Source organism: Pseudorasbora parva, chromosome 13 (assembly GCF_024679245.1).
Source record: "Pseudorasbora parva isolate DD20220531a chromosome 13, ASM2467924v1, whole genome shotgun sequence".
Taxonomy (NCBI): domain Eukaryota; kingdom Metazoa; phylum Chordata; class Actinopteri; order Cypriniformes; family Gobionidae; genus Pseudorasbora; species Pseudorasbora parva.
In genome coordinates this window covers 29,746,810-29,764,737 of record NC_090184.1, presented here as the reverse complement: position 1 = coordinate 29,764,737, position 17,928 = coordinate 29,746,810, and the positions used below count along the sequence as shown (strand labels likewise).

The following is a 17,928-nucleotide window of genomic DNA, read 5'->3' as shown; positions in this document are numbered from 1 at the left end:
AATTTTTTGAGAACGACCTGTATATAAAGGGTTTTTAAAAGTGATTAATAAATTTGACAGCACTAAAATAAACAAAAAATAACAATTACAGCAGTATTGGCCCCTAATAGCCATATCCAATTATGTCAAAGCCAAAAAATGCACTTTATAAACACTATACTTTAAAGTTATTGAAGTAATTATGAGAATGAAATATGAAATTAATTTACTAAGATAAATAAGATATGTATGCAGTAATAACTTTCCCCCCAATTTTCTCAGGTTGATGGCCACCCGGTCCATGTGGCGTCAGTCCCTCCGCACAGATCCCGGATGGAGCGGCCATTGGGCGGAAGTGAACAGAGGTGCACAATAACTGCGGGCTGGGAGGAGGAAAAAAATTATATACACTTTGAAATTAATTTACACACGGCTTGTGACAGCATTGGATTAAACCTCAAAACCGCAGAGCCTCTAATACTCTCGGAAACATCCCCAGGCTGGACTTTTAGTGCGCTCGAGAGGACCGGATCGCCAGAATCAAGTCGTGGAACTTGCTGAAAAAAGCGCAGTTCAGCCTGTACGGAGCCGAGAGGAACCCACGGGCTTCGGGTTACGCCGAGCACCTTCGCTGCTGTTTCAGTTTTTCTTTGCAAGACTCTTGCTGAATCTAAAGAGGCCCTCTTGATGAATTATGTCTACCACCAGTATTGACCCACAGGTAGGTTGGAGTGGCACGGCGTCGCTAAGGCCTTTAGGAGGAGCAGGGAATGCGCGTGCAGCCTCCGCCGCTTCTGCGGAGACATTACGGGCATCTGCCTCTCATTGCTTCTCACAAGCGCGGTGGCTAACGATTTAGCATTTTTTCCCACTCGTTTCGTTGAATATCACATCGCGTTTCCTCTGTCCAAACAGACGTTTTCTTAATTCATTAATTTATTTTCACAATCCCCTCTCATCAGCTTCCGAGAGTTATAACCAGTTTTCTCTGGACTTGGGCTGATTTGCGTGGTCGACGAAATATTGAGCTGTCCGAGTGCATGTATAATACCATAATTGACTAAATAAATGTCAGTGTAAGCCCCCCGTTTTTTTAAATAACGAATGTTATTTTTAAAAAGCGAGCCCTGATAGTGCATTGATTTATTGGTGATGCTCTGATGGAGTCGATGTGGATTAAGAGGATGAAACATTGGGAAGTATTTACATGTTAAGCACGAAGAGCTTGTGTTTAAAACAACGATTCAACGGTGTTAATGTTTTGTCTTGTTGTTTCTGTCCATCTCTGATCACCTACTGAATGGGAAGACATCCAAAGGGCAAGACGCTAAAGGTAAGTTTTTTTAAAAGCTGCCTTTTAACATACATCTAGATTAATAAATAAAACGGCCAGGATATTGTTTCTTATTTACTGGCATGGAATCTAATCTCACAATCATATATGCTCTTAAAGATATCCTCCAAATGTTGTGAAAGAGCTCAGTCAATCACCTGATGGAGAATATACCTCCTCCTGGAGTCCAGAACTGCTCCTGTGTGAGGGCTTGGCTTTTGAGCAAATTAAATAGATTCTGTGGCTTTATCCACTGTAGTTGTGAATTTGTGTCCCTTGGGCGATTTTTAGACTGTCTGCTTCATCCATGACTGTGTGTCTGTAGTATTGTGGTACTCAGTCAGAACATGTGGTCAATGACTCACTGAGATCAGTGTGGTGACTTACTGTAGTTGTTTATTATTTGTTAAAATCTAAAATGTGAACCGGATAGCTCTGGTTAGGTAATATTTTTTCCAGAAAAGAGAAGGCTGTTGGATTTAGCACATGCTTTGGGTTTATCATCAGATGTAGTGGCTGAAAAGTAACCCTGCTTTTAAATGTCACTCTTTATTTCAGTGCAAAATGGCTCTCTCCATCAGAAGGAAACAGTCCATGACAATGACTTTGAACCATACCTCACTGGCCAGTCTAATCCGGTGAGAAATGTGTTTTTGTGTTTGTCTTAGGGTATAAAAATGAGAAAATATTTTATTTAACACACATTCTTTTAAAATGAGTATCGTTATTTTTACATAACTTTGCTGTTCTGATAAATGTATCTTATTTTAAAGGATGTTTACATTGGAAAAAAGAATACTTGATTTTTAGTATAACATGCATGTAAAATGGTCAATGCAAACACACTTTGTTTCTAAAAGAACTCTTTTCTGTTGTGTTAACCACTAAATGGGTCTGTATTTTTTTTTAAATACCAGGACATTACCATAACCACATTACAATATAAAAAGGAACTGACTGTATAATATTTTTATAACATAATTTTTAATTAGTGAGGGAGTTTTAAAAAAATTCCATAGAAATATGGAGTGTTGCTTACGCAGTTTCGTGTTTAATCAGTTTTTGTCCTGTTTGAAATGAGTATATTTGGTTTGCATTTTGTCATTAGTAATTCTAACATCTATATTTCTGGTTTTCCCACAGAATAACAGTTACCAATCCATGACCGACCCATACCTGTCTAGCTACTATGCCCCCTCGATTGGCTTCCCGTACCCCCTCAGCGAGGCCCCCTGGTCCACCGGTGGAGACCCGCCGATCCCATACCTCACTCCGTACGCCCCCCTCAGCAATGGAGACCATCACTTCATGCATGACACTGTGTTTGGACAGCCTGGGGGTCTGGGCAGTAGCATCTATCCACACCGCTTTAACTTTTTCCCTGAAAATCCTGCGTTTTCCGCCTGGGGTACAAGTGGCTCCCAGGGCCAGCAGACTCAGAGTTCTGCGTATGGGGGCAGTTACAGTTACCCACCTAGTTCTTTAGGTGGCACACTGGTGCCCGATGGGCAAACGGGCTTCCCCAGTGACACCTTGAATAAGGCGCCAGGTATGAATAGTTTAGAGCAGGGCATGGTGGGACTAAAGATCGGCGGCGACGTGACTGGAGGTGGTTCTGGGGTGAAGACGGTGGGCTCTGTTATCGGAGGAGGGCAAGTGGCGGCGGTGGCCACGGGTAATGGTGGGACTCCTATGGGGCTACCGCCCCCCAAACCCACATCCTGGGCAGCCATCGCTAGCAAACCAGCCAAGCCTCAGCAGCTAAAGATAAAGAGCAAGCCAGGGATGCCAATGGCTGGAGGCACCCTGCCCCCACCGCCCATCAAACACAACATGGACATCGGCACTTGGGATAATAAGGGGCCTGTGACTAAAGTGGCCTCGCCATTGCCGCCACACCACCAGCAGCCTCCCCTCCACTCCCAGGGTCACCTACCACCTCACCCACACGGGCTGCCGCCCCCGCCTCAGCCCCCCATGCCTTCTGCCCAATCGCTTGCCCAGCAGATGGCGATGCAGGGCCCGCCCCCTCCGCAGCCTTACCAGAACCACAACCCTGCTCCTCCCCCTCAAACCCGGTGGGTTGCCCCGCGTAACCGCAACCCTGGATATGGCGGGGGAGGCAGCGTGGACAGCACCGGTTCCTCGAGCGGCGGAGGGGTCGGCAACGGCGGCGGAGGCGGCCTTCCGGGCTCGGGTGCTGTCGAGTCCCACCCGGTCCTGGAAAAGCTGCGCGCAGCGCACAGCTACAACCCCAAGGAATTCGATTGGAACCTGAAAAACGGCCGGGTGTTCATCATTAAGAGCTACTCGGAGGATGACATCCACCGCTCTATCAAGTACTCCATCTGGTGCAGCACGGAACATGGTAACAAGCGGCTGGATTCAGCCTTTCGGGCCATCAACGGCAAGGGTCCCGTCTACCTGCTGTTCAGCGTCAATGGCAGCGGACACTTCTGCGGCGTGGCGGAGATGCGCTCGCCTGTAGACTACGGCACCAGCGCCGGCGTTTGGGCGCAGGACAAGTGGAAGGGCAAATTCGATGTGGACTGGCTGTTTGTTAAAGACGTGCCCAACAGCCAGCTCAGGCACATCCGCCTGGAGAACAATGACAACAAGCCCGTGACCAACTCCCGTGACACGCAGGAGGTGCCTCTGGAGAAGGCCAAGCAGGTGCTGAAGATCATCGCCACCTATAAACACACCACCTCTATCTTCGATGACTTCTCACACTACGAGAAACGGCAGGAGGAGGAAGAGGTGGTAAGAAAGGTAACGTGCATGCTTTAATCTTGAAAATTCAGCTGGGTTTTTTAAGATTATTTTTAATAGCTGCATTGTTTAGCACATGACTGGGAACTAATATTGATGCAGGTTGTGTTGTGTTTTTATATATATTATAATCGTCTTTAATGGTTTAGAGATGTGTATATACCGGAGGAAAATATTTCTATGTAGACCCTTTTGAGGTGAATGACCATAAGCAGCGATTAACCAAAGAACTTTGAACGGCATGTGATCGGTTCAGGCTACTTTTCATGTCACAGAAACTGCCTATGTAAATGTTACAGCTGTTTGAAGGTGCCAGTGATCAGTGCACTTCTACATGGGTCTTTTTGAATGGTCGATGCTTATTGCGTTTGCTATTGATGCTGTAGTAATTTAATTTTTCTGTTTTTGATGCTACATCCAAACAGAGGTGGTTTTAATAATGTGCTGCTGCTTTAGTCAAGTATCAAGCTGCTAATAAATTGTATTATATTAGTAATACCTTTGGTGACTGGAAGAAAAAATACTTCATACTTAAATTGACTTCACTCTGTTTGCTCATTTTAAATGTGATTTCTGTTATTACTGATTTCTGTTTTTGACAAGTTATGGATGAGATAATCTGTTAAATTTGGCTCTTTTTTTTGAGAATGTGGTTAAGAAAAAGTTGTAATGTTTTTTTACTTTGTTTCAAAGAATTATTAATTTTAAACTCTTTCTTTCATATCCATTGACAGAACCTAGAGCCTGCTCCTCTCCAGAACCGATCCCGACTGGATCAAGTAAGCTATTCTTTTTATCTTATTTTTAAAAAGTCACAATTTTTATAAATGTTTATATTTATGCTCAAATCGGGAATGTGTCATAGGCTAAGGGCTATAATTTGCACCATTTATTGAAGGTTGAAGAATTACTATCGTACTGCTCCTGTAACACTCCTTTGACTGTAAAATATATTTTGTTGAACTACACTACTTTTAATTTCAGACATCAATTTTACTCTGAAAATTCTCTAAAAGATGTTTAGAAAAGTATCCATATTAAACCTTTTAATAAACTTTTTCTAAATTGACCTAAAACAGATGTTTATCTTTCTGTATGTAACCATCTTTTAAACATTTAGAAGATTGTATCAAAGTTGTATCAAATTTAAGGCCATCATTTTTTTTATATCTTAATTGGTAAAAGAGTAGTCTTAATTATCATTTCATGGGGTTTTAAATTTGGGGACAGAAAAACAACAGGAGTCACGATATGGCTTAATGTGATTATTAAACTTCAAAAGGCTATGATTTAATTGTGAGCACTGCATGTTTCAAAGTGAAAACACGGCATTGATGCAAGTTCTACTGCCTTGCGTGTTTTGTGGCTTATTGATCTTCTTTTGATGAATTTTAACAATGTTTACCTTATGGTGTTTATATCATACCTGTAAACTTGCAAACTAGTTGCATTTCTAAATAGCCTAGCTGCGTTGTTTACCAGGGTAACCCCTATATTTATGAAAGAAATTACATTTTCATTCAGCTGGTGGTTCAAAAAGTAGTATTTATATATTATAACGTATATCAAACCAAAATTTATTCAGACACCTATATTCTCACATTATTACAGTTTATTTGCTATAGTTTAGAAAATGGTAATAAAATATGTCAAACTCAGTTAAACTGTGTCAGAACCAACTAATCTTGATAATGTCAGATAACTTTAATAGAAAGGGATGCAATGGATAACAATCAACCGATCAGCTGTCAGCTGTTTAATTTAAGTATTCAGTTAGATAATACCAATTTTGGTCAACCAATGACCAAGCATGGCTTAATTTTTTTCAGTGTGTGGTGTAAAAGGTCACATTAGCAATTAAAGAAAAAAACACTTAGGCAAAACATGGTCAGGTCAAAGTGTCTGAATCAACTTTTTTTGGGTATAAAATTTTGGCTCACAGTTTACTTTATTTTGCTATCCTCACTTGTATAAATTAACTATAGTGTCCGGCACCCTCTAGTAAGAAAAATGATGTCTGAATAATTTTTCGTTTGACTGTACATCATATTTTGAATTAATATAATCTCTTATCTTTTTGACATCCCTTTTCTTGAAGGGATAATTCACTGCTTTTTCATATTAAACTATGTTATTCTCTTAACTAAGACGAGTTGATACATACCTTTCTCGTCTGAATGCGTGCACTTAATCACTCTGACACGCGGTGATGATCTGATAGCATTTAGCTTAGCCCACTAAGCCCAGTTCATTCTCTATGGTACCAAACAGAGATCAAGTCAGAAGCAACCAAACGCCTCCATTTTTTCCCTATTTAAATACAGTTAGGTGTTTGGTCACTTCTAACTTGATCTCTGTTTGGTACCATAGTGAATGAACTGGGCTTAGTGGGTTAAGCTAAATGCTATCAGATCGTCGGCGCGCGTCAGAGCGATTAAGTGCACGCATTCAGACGAGAGAGGTATGTAAGAACTCGTCTTAGTTAAGGGAATAACATAGTTTAATATGAAAAGGTGGTGAAGTATCCTTTAAATTCTTCATAGACTGAAATGGGAGGTTTATCATTGTATTTTTAAAAAAAATTGTCAACCTGTATTTGAACTATAAAGTTATTTAAATTAGTTAATTTTGGTTTGGATATTACCATAGACTGCTCTACCCCAGCCATATAAAGTTAAAAAAAGAAAAAACTGCGAAACTGATATGCTGATAAATACATCTATTAATTTAGTTACCTAAATTGTAACTGATACCCTATTCTTGCCATGACATAAAATAAACAAATAAATAAATTGCCCATTAAATGTTTTTAAATATTCAATGGAAATTATTAGTCAAAAATTGTGAGAGCCCTTTGTTGGATTGCAGTGGTAGTATTTTGAAATGAAAGTGATTTTTAAGTGTACATCAAAGTGACCTCCCTCCATTTCTCTCCCTCTCTCCCACAGGAACGCCAGAACCGAAATAAACAATAGAAGGCTGCCCCCTACAGCTGATGAGCAGTTGTTTTAGGACTGACCATTTGAAAAATGAAATTTAAAGAGGACACGAGATGAAATTTAAAAAATAAACAATCATTATGTTTTTCTATTTAATTCTGGTGACTTCAGCCAGCGTCAGACTCGAGCCTCTGCGCCTCCTGCTTTACCTGTGGGGGCTGAAGTCTATTAGCACCTCTCAACGTTGCGTCATCATTTCGATAGTTTTTTTTTTCTTTTTTTTATCATTTGGTATTGTTTTCATATACCTCCCTCCCCCCTTTGACCAACCGTTATCTGTACACACTCTTTTATTTCATCCTGTATGTTTGTTTCTTTAGCCTCACTGCTCCTCATCATGAGTGGGTAGTAAATTCTGTGACACGTGTATGTATGTGTGTGTGTATCAGGGATGGTGGTAGAGTGTATGTCAGTCATGGCAGAGGTAAGGAATGAGGGGGGCGTGTTCAGACGCCGCTCTGGTCGGGGGGAGGGGCATCTCCAGCATCAGTAACTGTAACAGGCCAGTTTTACATTCTGTAGATCCAGAGTGGTTTGAAAACCCATTTGTGGAGAATCGTGCAACTGCGTAGAAGGGACAATGAAATGTCTTGACATGAGATGATGTTATAAAAAAAATATATTTTTGAATTATGTAACACTTGACTTTTTTTTTTTTTTTTTTTCAGTGACGTGCCACTTATGTCACTTTTTTTTTTTTTTTTCCTGCTTGGAGCCTTAACATTTTAAAGCTACGGAAACCGTTTAATAATGGCTGTTCTATACCTCAATTGAAACAGCATTATCAGGGAGACGACATCCCATGCATCCTTAACCAAGGGAAGTCAACATTGTCACTGGCTGGACTAAAAGAAAGAAAGTTAAACTAATGTTTTCTTTATGGTTCAGAGCCCGGTGCTCAGACTCTGTTCCCATACATGCTTAATGTTTAAAGAGCAGAAATGTAACTACTTACTGTTCCAACCCCGCCCAGCAGAGGTCGCTGTTTCTTTAAGCCAATCTGAGAGATGTAGCAATTCACTGCGTTTTATTTAAAGTCACTTTAGATGCATCACCTCTAATTCAATTTTTTATTTTTATTTTTTTGTTCCTTGTCTTTTCTTAACAGATTTCATTTTATCGCTTTTTTTCCTCCCCCATGTCCTCAGTATATTGCTAAGCTTTAACGTAGGATCATATAATTATAACGATAACGAAGAACGCCTCAAAACGTGTAACCTGAAAATTAATGTTACTGATTTACTGTTAAAAGTAAGAAAAAACAAAAAAAGAGTATATGGTTTCTGTGCGTGATTTTTTTAGGACCTGCTTGCTGTTTTGTGTGTTTGTGTGTGGGAGAGCGGACTTGAACCGTGTGAGGGTTTCAGATTTCTATAGTCATATAACAAAAGATTCATGAAAATATATGAAATACTAAAAATATTAAAAAAAGAGTTACAAGACAAACATTTAAAGTCACCCCTGAAATGAATATGCATTGTATTGGAAGGTCACTATCTATCACGTTCTTAGATTTGATCATGCTCATTATTAAAATAATACTATATGGTGTAATTGGTGTTCTTTTTACTGCCTTTTGTTGGACAGACTGTCTTTTGTTACTCTACTAATTGTTTTTACACAAAGATGCACAAAACAGAGTTCTGTATCAATTTTTAACCTGCTCATGCCCACCTGAAGGGATTTAACGTTAAGAAATCACCTTTGACGAACACAGGATAAACGTGTTGAACTTTAAGATGATGGACATATATTTGTTATGTGTTTATTTTTTGAATCTCAAAATAACCCAGGATATATTTATGTCAATGTCACTTCTGAACAATGTAAAATAAGCTTAGAAATAGAGCTAATTATAACAAATGTCGAAATACTGTAATTCCCTCATGGTCAATATAATCAACAATGCTTTATAAATGTTTGTTTTGCCCACATTTTTAAAATGGTTCATCTTTGTCATCACAATTCAGAGGTTGTGTTTTTGGTCGTTTTCAGTGCGAAGAATATATGACACACTCCAACTTTGCCTTGTCTAAGACCATTAATTGCTCAGTTGAAGAGAGCAAGAAGTGTTGATCAAGCATTGTGCTGTAAGCCTTACAGTAAAGGTTGAATGTTGTACAATTGGTAGCCCATTTTATTCATGTGCACATCTTGCACTTGCTTAGACTGCTGAATTCAAGTAAATAGACTATGGGAGTATCTGCATACTGTGTTCAAACTCTCATGTGGCACATAGCAATATGATTTCCTTTAGGTCATATGTTAAAATGGTGTTGAATTTATCACTGAAACAGAGTTAAATTATCTCATTCCTTTAGAATCTCTCAATTGATTGACTGCTGTGTTGTTCTGCGTATCCAGTACATCCATATAGTTGCAAGAAGAGGATAGGATGAGTATGTGGAGTTTTGGGAGAAAGCCAGAAATATAAACTTAAAGCAAAATTTCTAGACAGGCGACAAATTTGCATGAAATAAGGGTTTATTGACAGGCAAGCAAAAAAGCGTTGAAGGAAGTGACAGGTCTTGTTATAAAAGATGCTCTGCATATTAAAACAGTGAACAGAAATTGAAAACAATAAATCATGTATACTAAATGTTACACAATAATGTCTTCCTGCTTTTAAGTTGATGTTTTACAGTATTTTTATCTAATCATCCCATTATTTCAAAGAGGCCTGTGTTTTTTTTTAAACCATTACCAATACATGACCAAATAGTGATCACATATGATAATGTAGTGATAGATTAGCCATTCTTTTTTTTTCCAGGCTAGAATATTGACCAGCATAATTGATTTGGGTTTTGCAGTGTTTTCTGGATTGCAATGGGAACCAAACGTCTTGCTTGTCTGATTTTCTGAACATTTGTGCCCATGGTTCCTTCGAGCAATGTCTACATCAGCAAATCCCTATCAAATTAAGCAGCTATTAATTAAACTGTCTTTAGATCTATTTCATTATTATCATTTGAAAAGTACCTCACATTTGGTAATAGACTTCAATTCAAAATAAAACAGTAATGTATTTTGAGTTAGAAGGGGAATTTCACATTCCTGTCAGCTCCCAAAATTAATATTCCTATCATGCGCCTGCAACCCAAGTGGCCTCAGTTCCTGTTCAGCTCTGTGACTTTACGAGAATAACCGCGCAGTCTTCGCTCCGGATCTGCGCATCACTCGTGCTGCTGCTCATTTTCCAAACGCTACGGATTTGCCGTTTTATGGCCCCTCTCTTGGCATTCACCGCGTGCCTTAATTGTATGGATATTAAATCAAGGTCCGCCGTGAACACGCAGAGTGGCGGGCCCGTGTCACCACCCTCCATGACGCGCGCACACCAGAGCAGGCTCCTCTTCAAAGAGTACCGCAAAGAGGGATGGCGTAATGCGTTTTGACAACTCGCCGACGACAAAACATTAAAATAATAATCATTTTAATGTTGTTTTATTTTAATTTCGCGTGAAACACCGTCCAATCATATAGTGCACAGACCAGGCCAATCAGTGGCCTATATTCACTCTCTTTAAGAGCAGCTCTGGGAGTCTGTAGGTTATATGATTCTGCAGCCTCAATTCAAGCAGCCATGGCTATTGTCCTCCTCCTTTTGAGGCTCTGGGATTTGTGTGCCTCCGTGACAGTACGGTTGGGAATTTAAAAAGAATGCCAATGGCTAAAATAAAGCATATAATGAATGAATCGGTGTCGTATTACTAAGAAATTGCATTTCAGGCGACAGAATGAAAGCAATAGAGGTAGCATCCGTCCGAAGGGCGCGCATTGTTATGATTCTCACTCGTTTTGCTGACCTCTGCAGTAGTGCATCCCTTAGACTACACCAGGTGTAAACAACACACTTTAAAAATCTCAAACTACACAATCAACTATTTTTCGAAAAGCTGTCAACCAACCTTATTCAAAATAATATCACCGCCAAAACAAGCAAAATGACTGAAATGTCACTACAGTGTCCGTAAGCACGATGCTCCATTTTCTCCGTCGAGCATCTTTTGAGCTGCCGCCGTATCCCTCCTGCATTCCGCAACGAGGTCACGTCTGTCGTTTATCGCGGAAAACTGATTGTATCCAGGTTTTAATCGTAATCGACTTCTGCTGCAGTTTTCAAGGGTCTCGTTTGCGTCTTAGTTGCGCTGATCCCTTCTGGAGAGATTAGTGCTTCCTCGCGTCCCCGCGCGCTCGCCCTCCTCTGCTGATAGGACTCAAGCGCGAGAGGATTACATCGGGACATGGTGACGTCATGACCCGCACAGAAGGCCCCCTCCTCTCCCGTTAACCAAATCCCCATCAGTACGATATGCCCTTGAAAACCAGTGAGGCTGACATTCGGAGGACTGAGCCATTTGCGCCCTTTAAATTCAGTTGAGTTGCTCAAAATTGTTCAAACCACAGCTTTTAGCAGGCTATGCATTCTAAACAATTTCTGTCACGGTCAGTTCAAATGGATTATTAGTGCTTATAGCCTAACTTTTGAAAGATTTATTACCAGGCATTACAGAGGAAGCCAGAATTAGTATTAATTATTAGCCTATTAATAGGCTACAATTAGTATTTGCAGCCTAGCCTATGCAATCTCTCAAACCTGCAGAGGACACATGGACTGAGCTTTTATGTGAAGGATGTAGGCCGCTTATGCTGCCTTCACGTGCTGACATATCCTTATTCCCACTTCTGAAGTCGTGATTAGCTAATCGCATTCAAATTTTGACTTGATAGGGCATTCATGTCCATTTTTTTTAAAAACTAGGCTATTACGATATAACACGTATAGCCTAGGCTAATAAGCATAAGCAAGCAGTGTAGCACAGGTCTAAATATCCCTAATATGAACTATATTAAAAACAAATTTAAAGAAAGAAACATTTGTAATGAGATTCGTGTGCGAATTCTTGCTACAAGGATTTCAATTAAGGATAGGCCTCTCGCGCAACAATTTTGTGGCGCATACCGCCAAACAGGCCCATCTTAAACTTTATTAGCCTAAAACTAGCCTATATAATACAGTGAATGAAACAGAAAATGAAAATAGACTGCTTTTGTGTAGCTACTGTTCGATATCGTGTATGAAAGTGCTCAAGCGGCGCTGTTATGAAAGCGAATAGCAGGCTATGTTTTGCAATTTGGCAATCTTAGTTTCGTGGTCTGTTTTAAACGTTGTAAAGAAGGTACAGGCTACACCTATAGGTAGCTAGACGAATCCATTGTTTGAACCATGTTTTACCCATGGTTTTAGTCTGGTTGCCGTCCTGCTCTTAAAAGCAAACCACAAGATTCTTTTATCGTTCGAGTTTCCATAAATGATAGTGAACATTTGTGAATCGTAAACAACCCATCTTTAGCCAAATAAGAGCAAGTGGGAGGAAAGGAAGTAGGCCTAACAGGATTGGAATATTTAGGAAGCGTGGAAGCCCATAACCCACATGCAATTTCATGGACCTGACAGTTGCGGTAGGCTAAAAATCCACCATCTTAAATTCACCTCATTTCTAATCCTCCTCAATTCGACGGTAAATGTGTAAAATCCAAGAATAGATATTCAACCGGGAAAACGGTTATTTATTCGTCTCCAGAAGCGATATTTTGGGCCTACTTCCTTCTCCGTCGAGTAAGGGAGGAGCTTTGTCTTTGCATTACAATAACGACCAGACCATTCATCCTGTGCGTCCCTGCTCTTCAACGGCCTGTCCACCCCACGCCGCGACCGGGGCCTCTCCATCATAAGACGTCACAGCAAATGCCAGCCAGTGCAGGAGGGAGGCAAGCTTAGCGGCTTTGTCATTGACGAGGAGTCAATATATTGTAGATGAATAAGAGCTGAGAAAGCCCATTGAGTTTAAGTAACTGCCTGCACCTGCTTCTACTGTCATGTATATCTATCCCTGCAGTCGAGGTCAAAGACGCCCCATTTTAAGGGATTATTAAAATACGTTTATATTGTTATACGGTAGACTACTGTGTTTAATTCAATGAGTCAAGTGTGGCGATAAAAACACTATTATTGGCTTAACAGGAAATTGCATATAGGCCTACTAAAACGATTATGCACAAACAATTCACAACATCACAAATGTAAAAGACAACATACAAAAATATCAAAGCATTGTTTTGACCACATAATGGTATGAAGAGCATACTGTCCTTATAGAACATAAAGCAATACATTTGGATAGGCTATGTTAAATATAATTAAACAAATGAAGCATAGATTAAAATGAATGTGCATACAATACAAGGGTATGTAAATAGCCTAAAGGACCCACTGGAGGGAGAAAAAATCACTTTCTGTGGTCCACTTATCACTCGTTTTCTTTGCCGCTTTTTTTCTCTCTCATTTTCTAGGCTACCTTCTTTACTGTCTTATTACACCCTATTCGATCATTTTCTGCAACTTCCCTCCATTCCTGTCAATCTTTCTTTTCTGCACCCTCTTTAACTTCCACTCTCCCTCTCTCTTCCTCCCACCCTCCTTCTCTCTTCCTCCCACGTGTTTCTACATCACTCTCTTCAGTATGAGATCCACTCTGCCCTACATGTCTCAGCTGATTGGACCAGCTGCTCAACTCAAGTTCACCATAGCAACTATGATTCAGTCGCCCAGCAACGGGTTTTACTTTCACCCCACTTCCTACTCAGGGACCCCCGTCTCCCCACAGCCAACCGTCCAGTGTGTGAATCTGCGGATGAGTGATAAAGTGTGACTCTTACCTGGCATCTGTGGGTTCACAGGGTGGATCACAGCAGTGGGCAGGATCCATGTGAGAAAAGATGTGCTCCAGATAAGAAACTAAAATTGTTTATGGTTTTTATGATTTGGGAATGGTTACATTTTACATTTTGTGACATTATAAAGTAAACACCCCAGTGTTTTCTTGTTTTAAATTACGTATCAGAGGATGATACGTTCCTCAGCACAATTATAGGCCTAATTGTACTTATACATTGAATTTAATGTTTAATTTTATTAAGTGTTAATTTGGAGAGAAAAAATACAGCCTATACATATGCCAATTTCTAACATGCATTTCCCCCCATTATTTCATCAAGATTAGGCACTTTTAGGTTAAATGTCAGGTTAGAGGGTGTGTTTGTGTTTGTGTGCAGACAAATGCGTGTGCTTTCATATTAATAATCAGCCACTCCATTGGTGCATCTTATTGTGTCTTACTTTTCCTATTTTTTATGTTTGACATAGGATTAAAGTCCTTATCCATGAGGTCTTAAGATATATTTCTGGTCATGTGTCCTTTAATGAAGTGAAGTCCACATTAATGGTGGCTGAAGATATATTGTGCTATAAAATGTATTTGTAATCACGAATGTGGGCTACATGTTTCAAGTTCAACTTTAGTTCAACTATAGGCCTATACAATGTATGTTTTTGGTATGGTCCAGCATTGCCAATACATAATCCAAAAAAGTCATTTCAGTTTATCATCATTTTACAGAATCCTGTTTGCATTTAAATGATTAGAATAAACAAATTAGGCCATCAACACTTATTAGATGTGATCTCCTTATCACAAAATACTTGATTGCATTGCATCAACCTCCACATTCTCAGGATTCCTCCTGAGGTCTAATTTGTAATTATGCTCATTTGCATTAGTAAATGATGACTAATTAATCAGACTTGTTTGGGGTATTTCTCGGGTGTAGGAGGAATATTGTTAATTTGCAAGAATGACATAAAAAACTATTTATGCAATGGGGTTGTTCATGAAATAAATCATGCTTTAATGCCAATTACCATGTTGTCATGATCAAAAACAGTGTTTGTGTGTGGCCCAGTTTCCTTCTGACTCTTAGAGGGAGAATTTTTTGGAATGTCTGCTCTTGCATGCATACAGATACACCCAGTAGTAATTTGGCGTGATGACCCAGTTTCTAAAAGCATAGGCAGTATTTTCCATCTTTCACAAAGTCAGTTACAGAATATCAACAATATCAAATTTTCTGGAGTAGCCTAGCTATTTGACCTGTTGCCATAAACATTTTACATAATAAATTAAACCATCACCAGGGCAAAATATTTTAAACCATAGCCTACTTTTAAATATATTTTCTTTTATTTTGGATAGGCCTACAGTTCTGGAAAAGCAAAATGCCACATCAAGTAGGCAAATAATTTGATTGTTATCATGGCTGTTTTGAAGCAATAAGCCTCCTATTTGATAAAAACAGCACCTGCTTGTTTGTTTGTGTGAGACGCGCAGATTTGATTGGACAGACAGTTAATCCGTCAAAAGTTTAAACAGGTTAAATAGGCGTTATTGCGACTGTATAGCGACAAAGGACGTTGGACGTGGATTAGTCTACTAGTAATATTCATATTTGCGATAAGAATGAACATCAGGAGAATGTATCCAATGGCAGTTGGCGAACAAGCCCGTGAACTTCCGTTCTACACTTCCATGAGCTGCACGCCCTACGGCCAGAGCCTCGGTGAAGGAGTTCCCACGCGTCCCTCCGAAGGATTAACCACGGGCCATCGCGTGATTGAAGAGACAGCATCATCGCAGACGGAGAGAAAAAGTTTTCAGTGTCTGGAAAATGGGTTTCACGGAAACTCGGTGTCGAACAGCGAGACAAACAAAAAGCAAAGACCACTGCGACTAATCATAAATGCGCGTGAACGAAAGCGCATGCACGATCTTAACGATGCGCTGGATGACCTGCGAGCTGTCATACCATACACGCCGAATCAAAACGTGAAAAAATTATCCAAGATAGCAACGCTGCTCCTTGCCAAGAACCACATCCTGATGCAAGCTCGGGCTTTGAAGGAGATGCGGAGGATATTCGAGCAGCTGAACGTGACACAATTTTAGGACACCAGGCCTATAGGCTACTGTCGCAATAAGTCTTTATGCCAGCAAGTTATTATTATTTTATTAGGCCTATGTAATTATGAGTTTATTAGGCCATAAGTAGTCTACAATAAAATCATGTTCTTGCTAGGCTATGAATATCACTGTATACAAAACACACTGTATATAAAAAATGACTTTATATAAATGGGTGTTTTTATGTTTCTGTAGAATTTTAAACAATTTCTGTCAACTATAGTAGCCTAGTTGTTGTGCAATTATGCTTTTGTAAGTCCTCAAAATAAATATGCATTTTTGCCAAGAGAAACTTGTGATTTTTGAAAATCAAATAAAAGAGTTTTATAGCCAGAATTAGTTGATTTTGAAACAGGGCAAATTAAGTCACTAACATGCAAACACTGGTTAGGATATAAAAGCATGCAGCTGGACATCATTTGGACATTTAGTAAAAGTATGCATAAAGCAAAATTAAAAACAGCATATTTATTTTATTATAATACATATTTTATGATAGCATAAACATAAAGGCTAAAGCAACTAAAAAAGGTTTTCATCAGGGTACATCAGGGAAAAAGCTGTCACTAAGGTGGTACATTTCAAAAGGTAGCCTACACTTTTGTATCTAAAGGGTGCATATATCAATCAATCAATCAATCAATCAATCAATCAATCAACTTTATTTATATAGCGCTTTTACAATCACGATTGTGTCAAAACAGCTTCACAGTGTCAAACAGGATAATATTGCAGCAAAATTAGATTTGGCTGTACAGTCGTACTGGAGAAAACAGTGATGTTATCAGCTTATTTTGCATATATTAGTACCTAAAAAGAAGTTGACCTTTTTCTGAGAGTGTAGGCTATACCAAACCATTTTATGGTCTACAAAAGACTTTTTATTCTATAGTTCTTTGAAAATTGTGCTTTAAAAAAATAACCTAAGGACACAAAGACACCCTGATAAGCGTTATGTTTTTTAATGAAATGCAGGGTTTAAAACTATGTAATTGTAATAAGAATAAACTCTAAATCATTTTGATGTGTACAGAATGCCAATCTTTGATTAATAATATATGTGATTTGATTAACTTACTAAATAAAATCATAGCTAGTAGCTACACCATAAATATATTTAAAAAAATTATTGCATCACCTGTTTTGTCTGAAAAATAACATATGTGGTTCAACCTGAGAGCACACACAGGAAAAAAAACAAAAACACATTTTCATTGGATCATTCCGCCTGGTCATCATACGGCAGAAATTAATACCAGCTGTTATCATTTTAATGTTATGAGGAGGGAAATAAACAATAGATTATTGTACGTGCAGACAACAAAAATCTCCCCCTCTTAAGGGGAAGGGGATTTCTCATCTGGGCCGCATAACAAAGGTGATAGCCCTTAATCTCTGAGACATAATCAATTATCTTTCTGGCACTACTGTATATTTTGGTTTTGCAATAACAGTATTAGATAAGAATTAAGAGGATTGGGCAAATTCAAGCTTGTTTTTTGAAATGTCGAAGAGTATAGCCTAAAGTAAGCCACCAGAGGTTCTTTCCATTGTTTCTCTTCATAAATGGAAATGAAATTGCTGGAGAAGTTAGTCAATAAAAATGTATTATATTATTATTATATATTATTAGGTCCAGTTATAACCATTTGATTAAACATTTAAAAAAAAAAACATATTTACGGATTAATTTTTCACAACATACATTAAAAATATGCCTAGATAAGGTGAATTTTCAGGTCATGATGAATTTAAGAAAGACTTTTTTTTACAGTGACATTCATTTAACAGTCAACAAACAATTGTAAAATTTTAAACACTTAAATATTAAATAGGCTAGTTCAAATAGTTATTTTTCCCCCTTAAATAGATTTTTAAAAAAATTAAAAAATAAATTATTTTTTCAGACATTATGTTCCGTAAATAAAACAAATCTTAAACATCAGTACTTGATCACTATTCCCCTGATCTGGCAACCTTTTTT

The 17,928-nt window shown here is 38.8% G+C and overlaps 1 protein-coding gene across 1 annotated transcript; it reads left to right on the top strand.

The window, feature by feature from the left end:
* Positions 1–296: 296 nt before the first annotated feature.
* Positions 297–9,017, top strand: ythdf1 (YTH N6-methyladenosine RNA binding protein F1). The gene is made up of 6 exons (XM_067413868.1): positions 297–700; positions 1,288–1,312; positions 1,871–1,950; positions 2,456–4,084; positions 4,819–4,863; positions 7,033–9,017. The coding sequence occupies exons 1-6, from the start codon at positions 674–676 to the stop codon at positions 7,057–7,059; spliced, it is 1,833 nt and encodes a 610-aa protein (XP_067269969.1). The 5' UTR covers positions 297–673; the 3' UTR covers positions 7,060–9,017.
* The last annotated feature ends 8,911 nt before the right edge of the window (positions 9,018–17,928 follow it).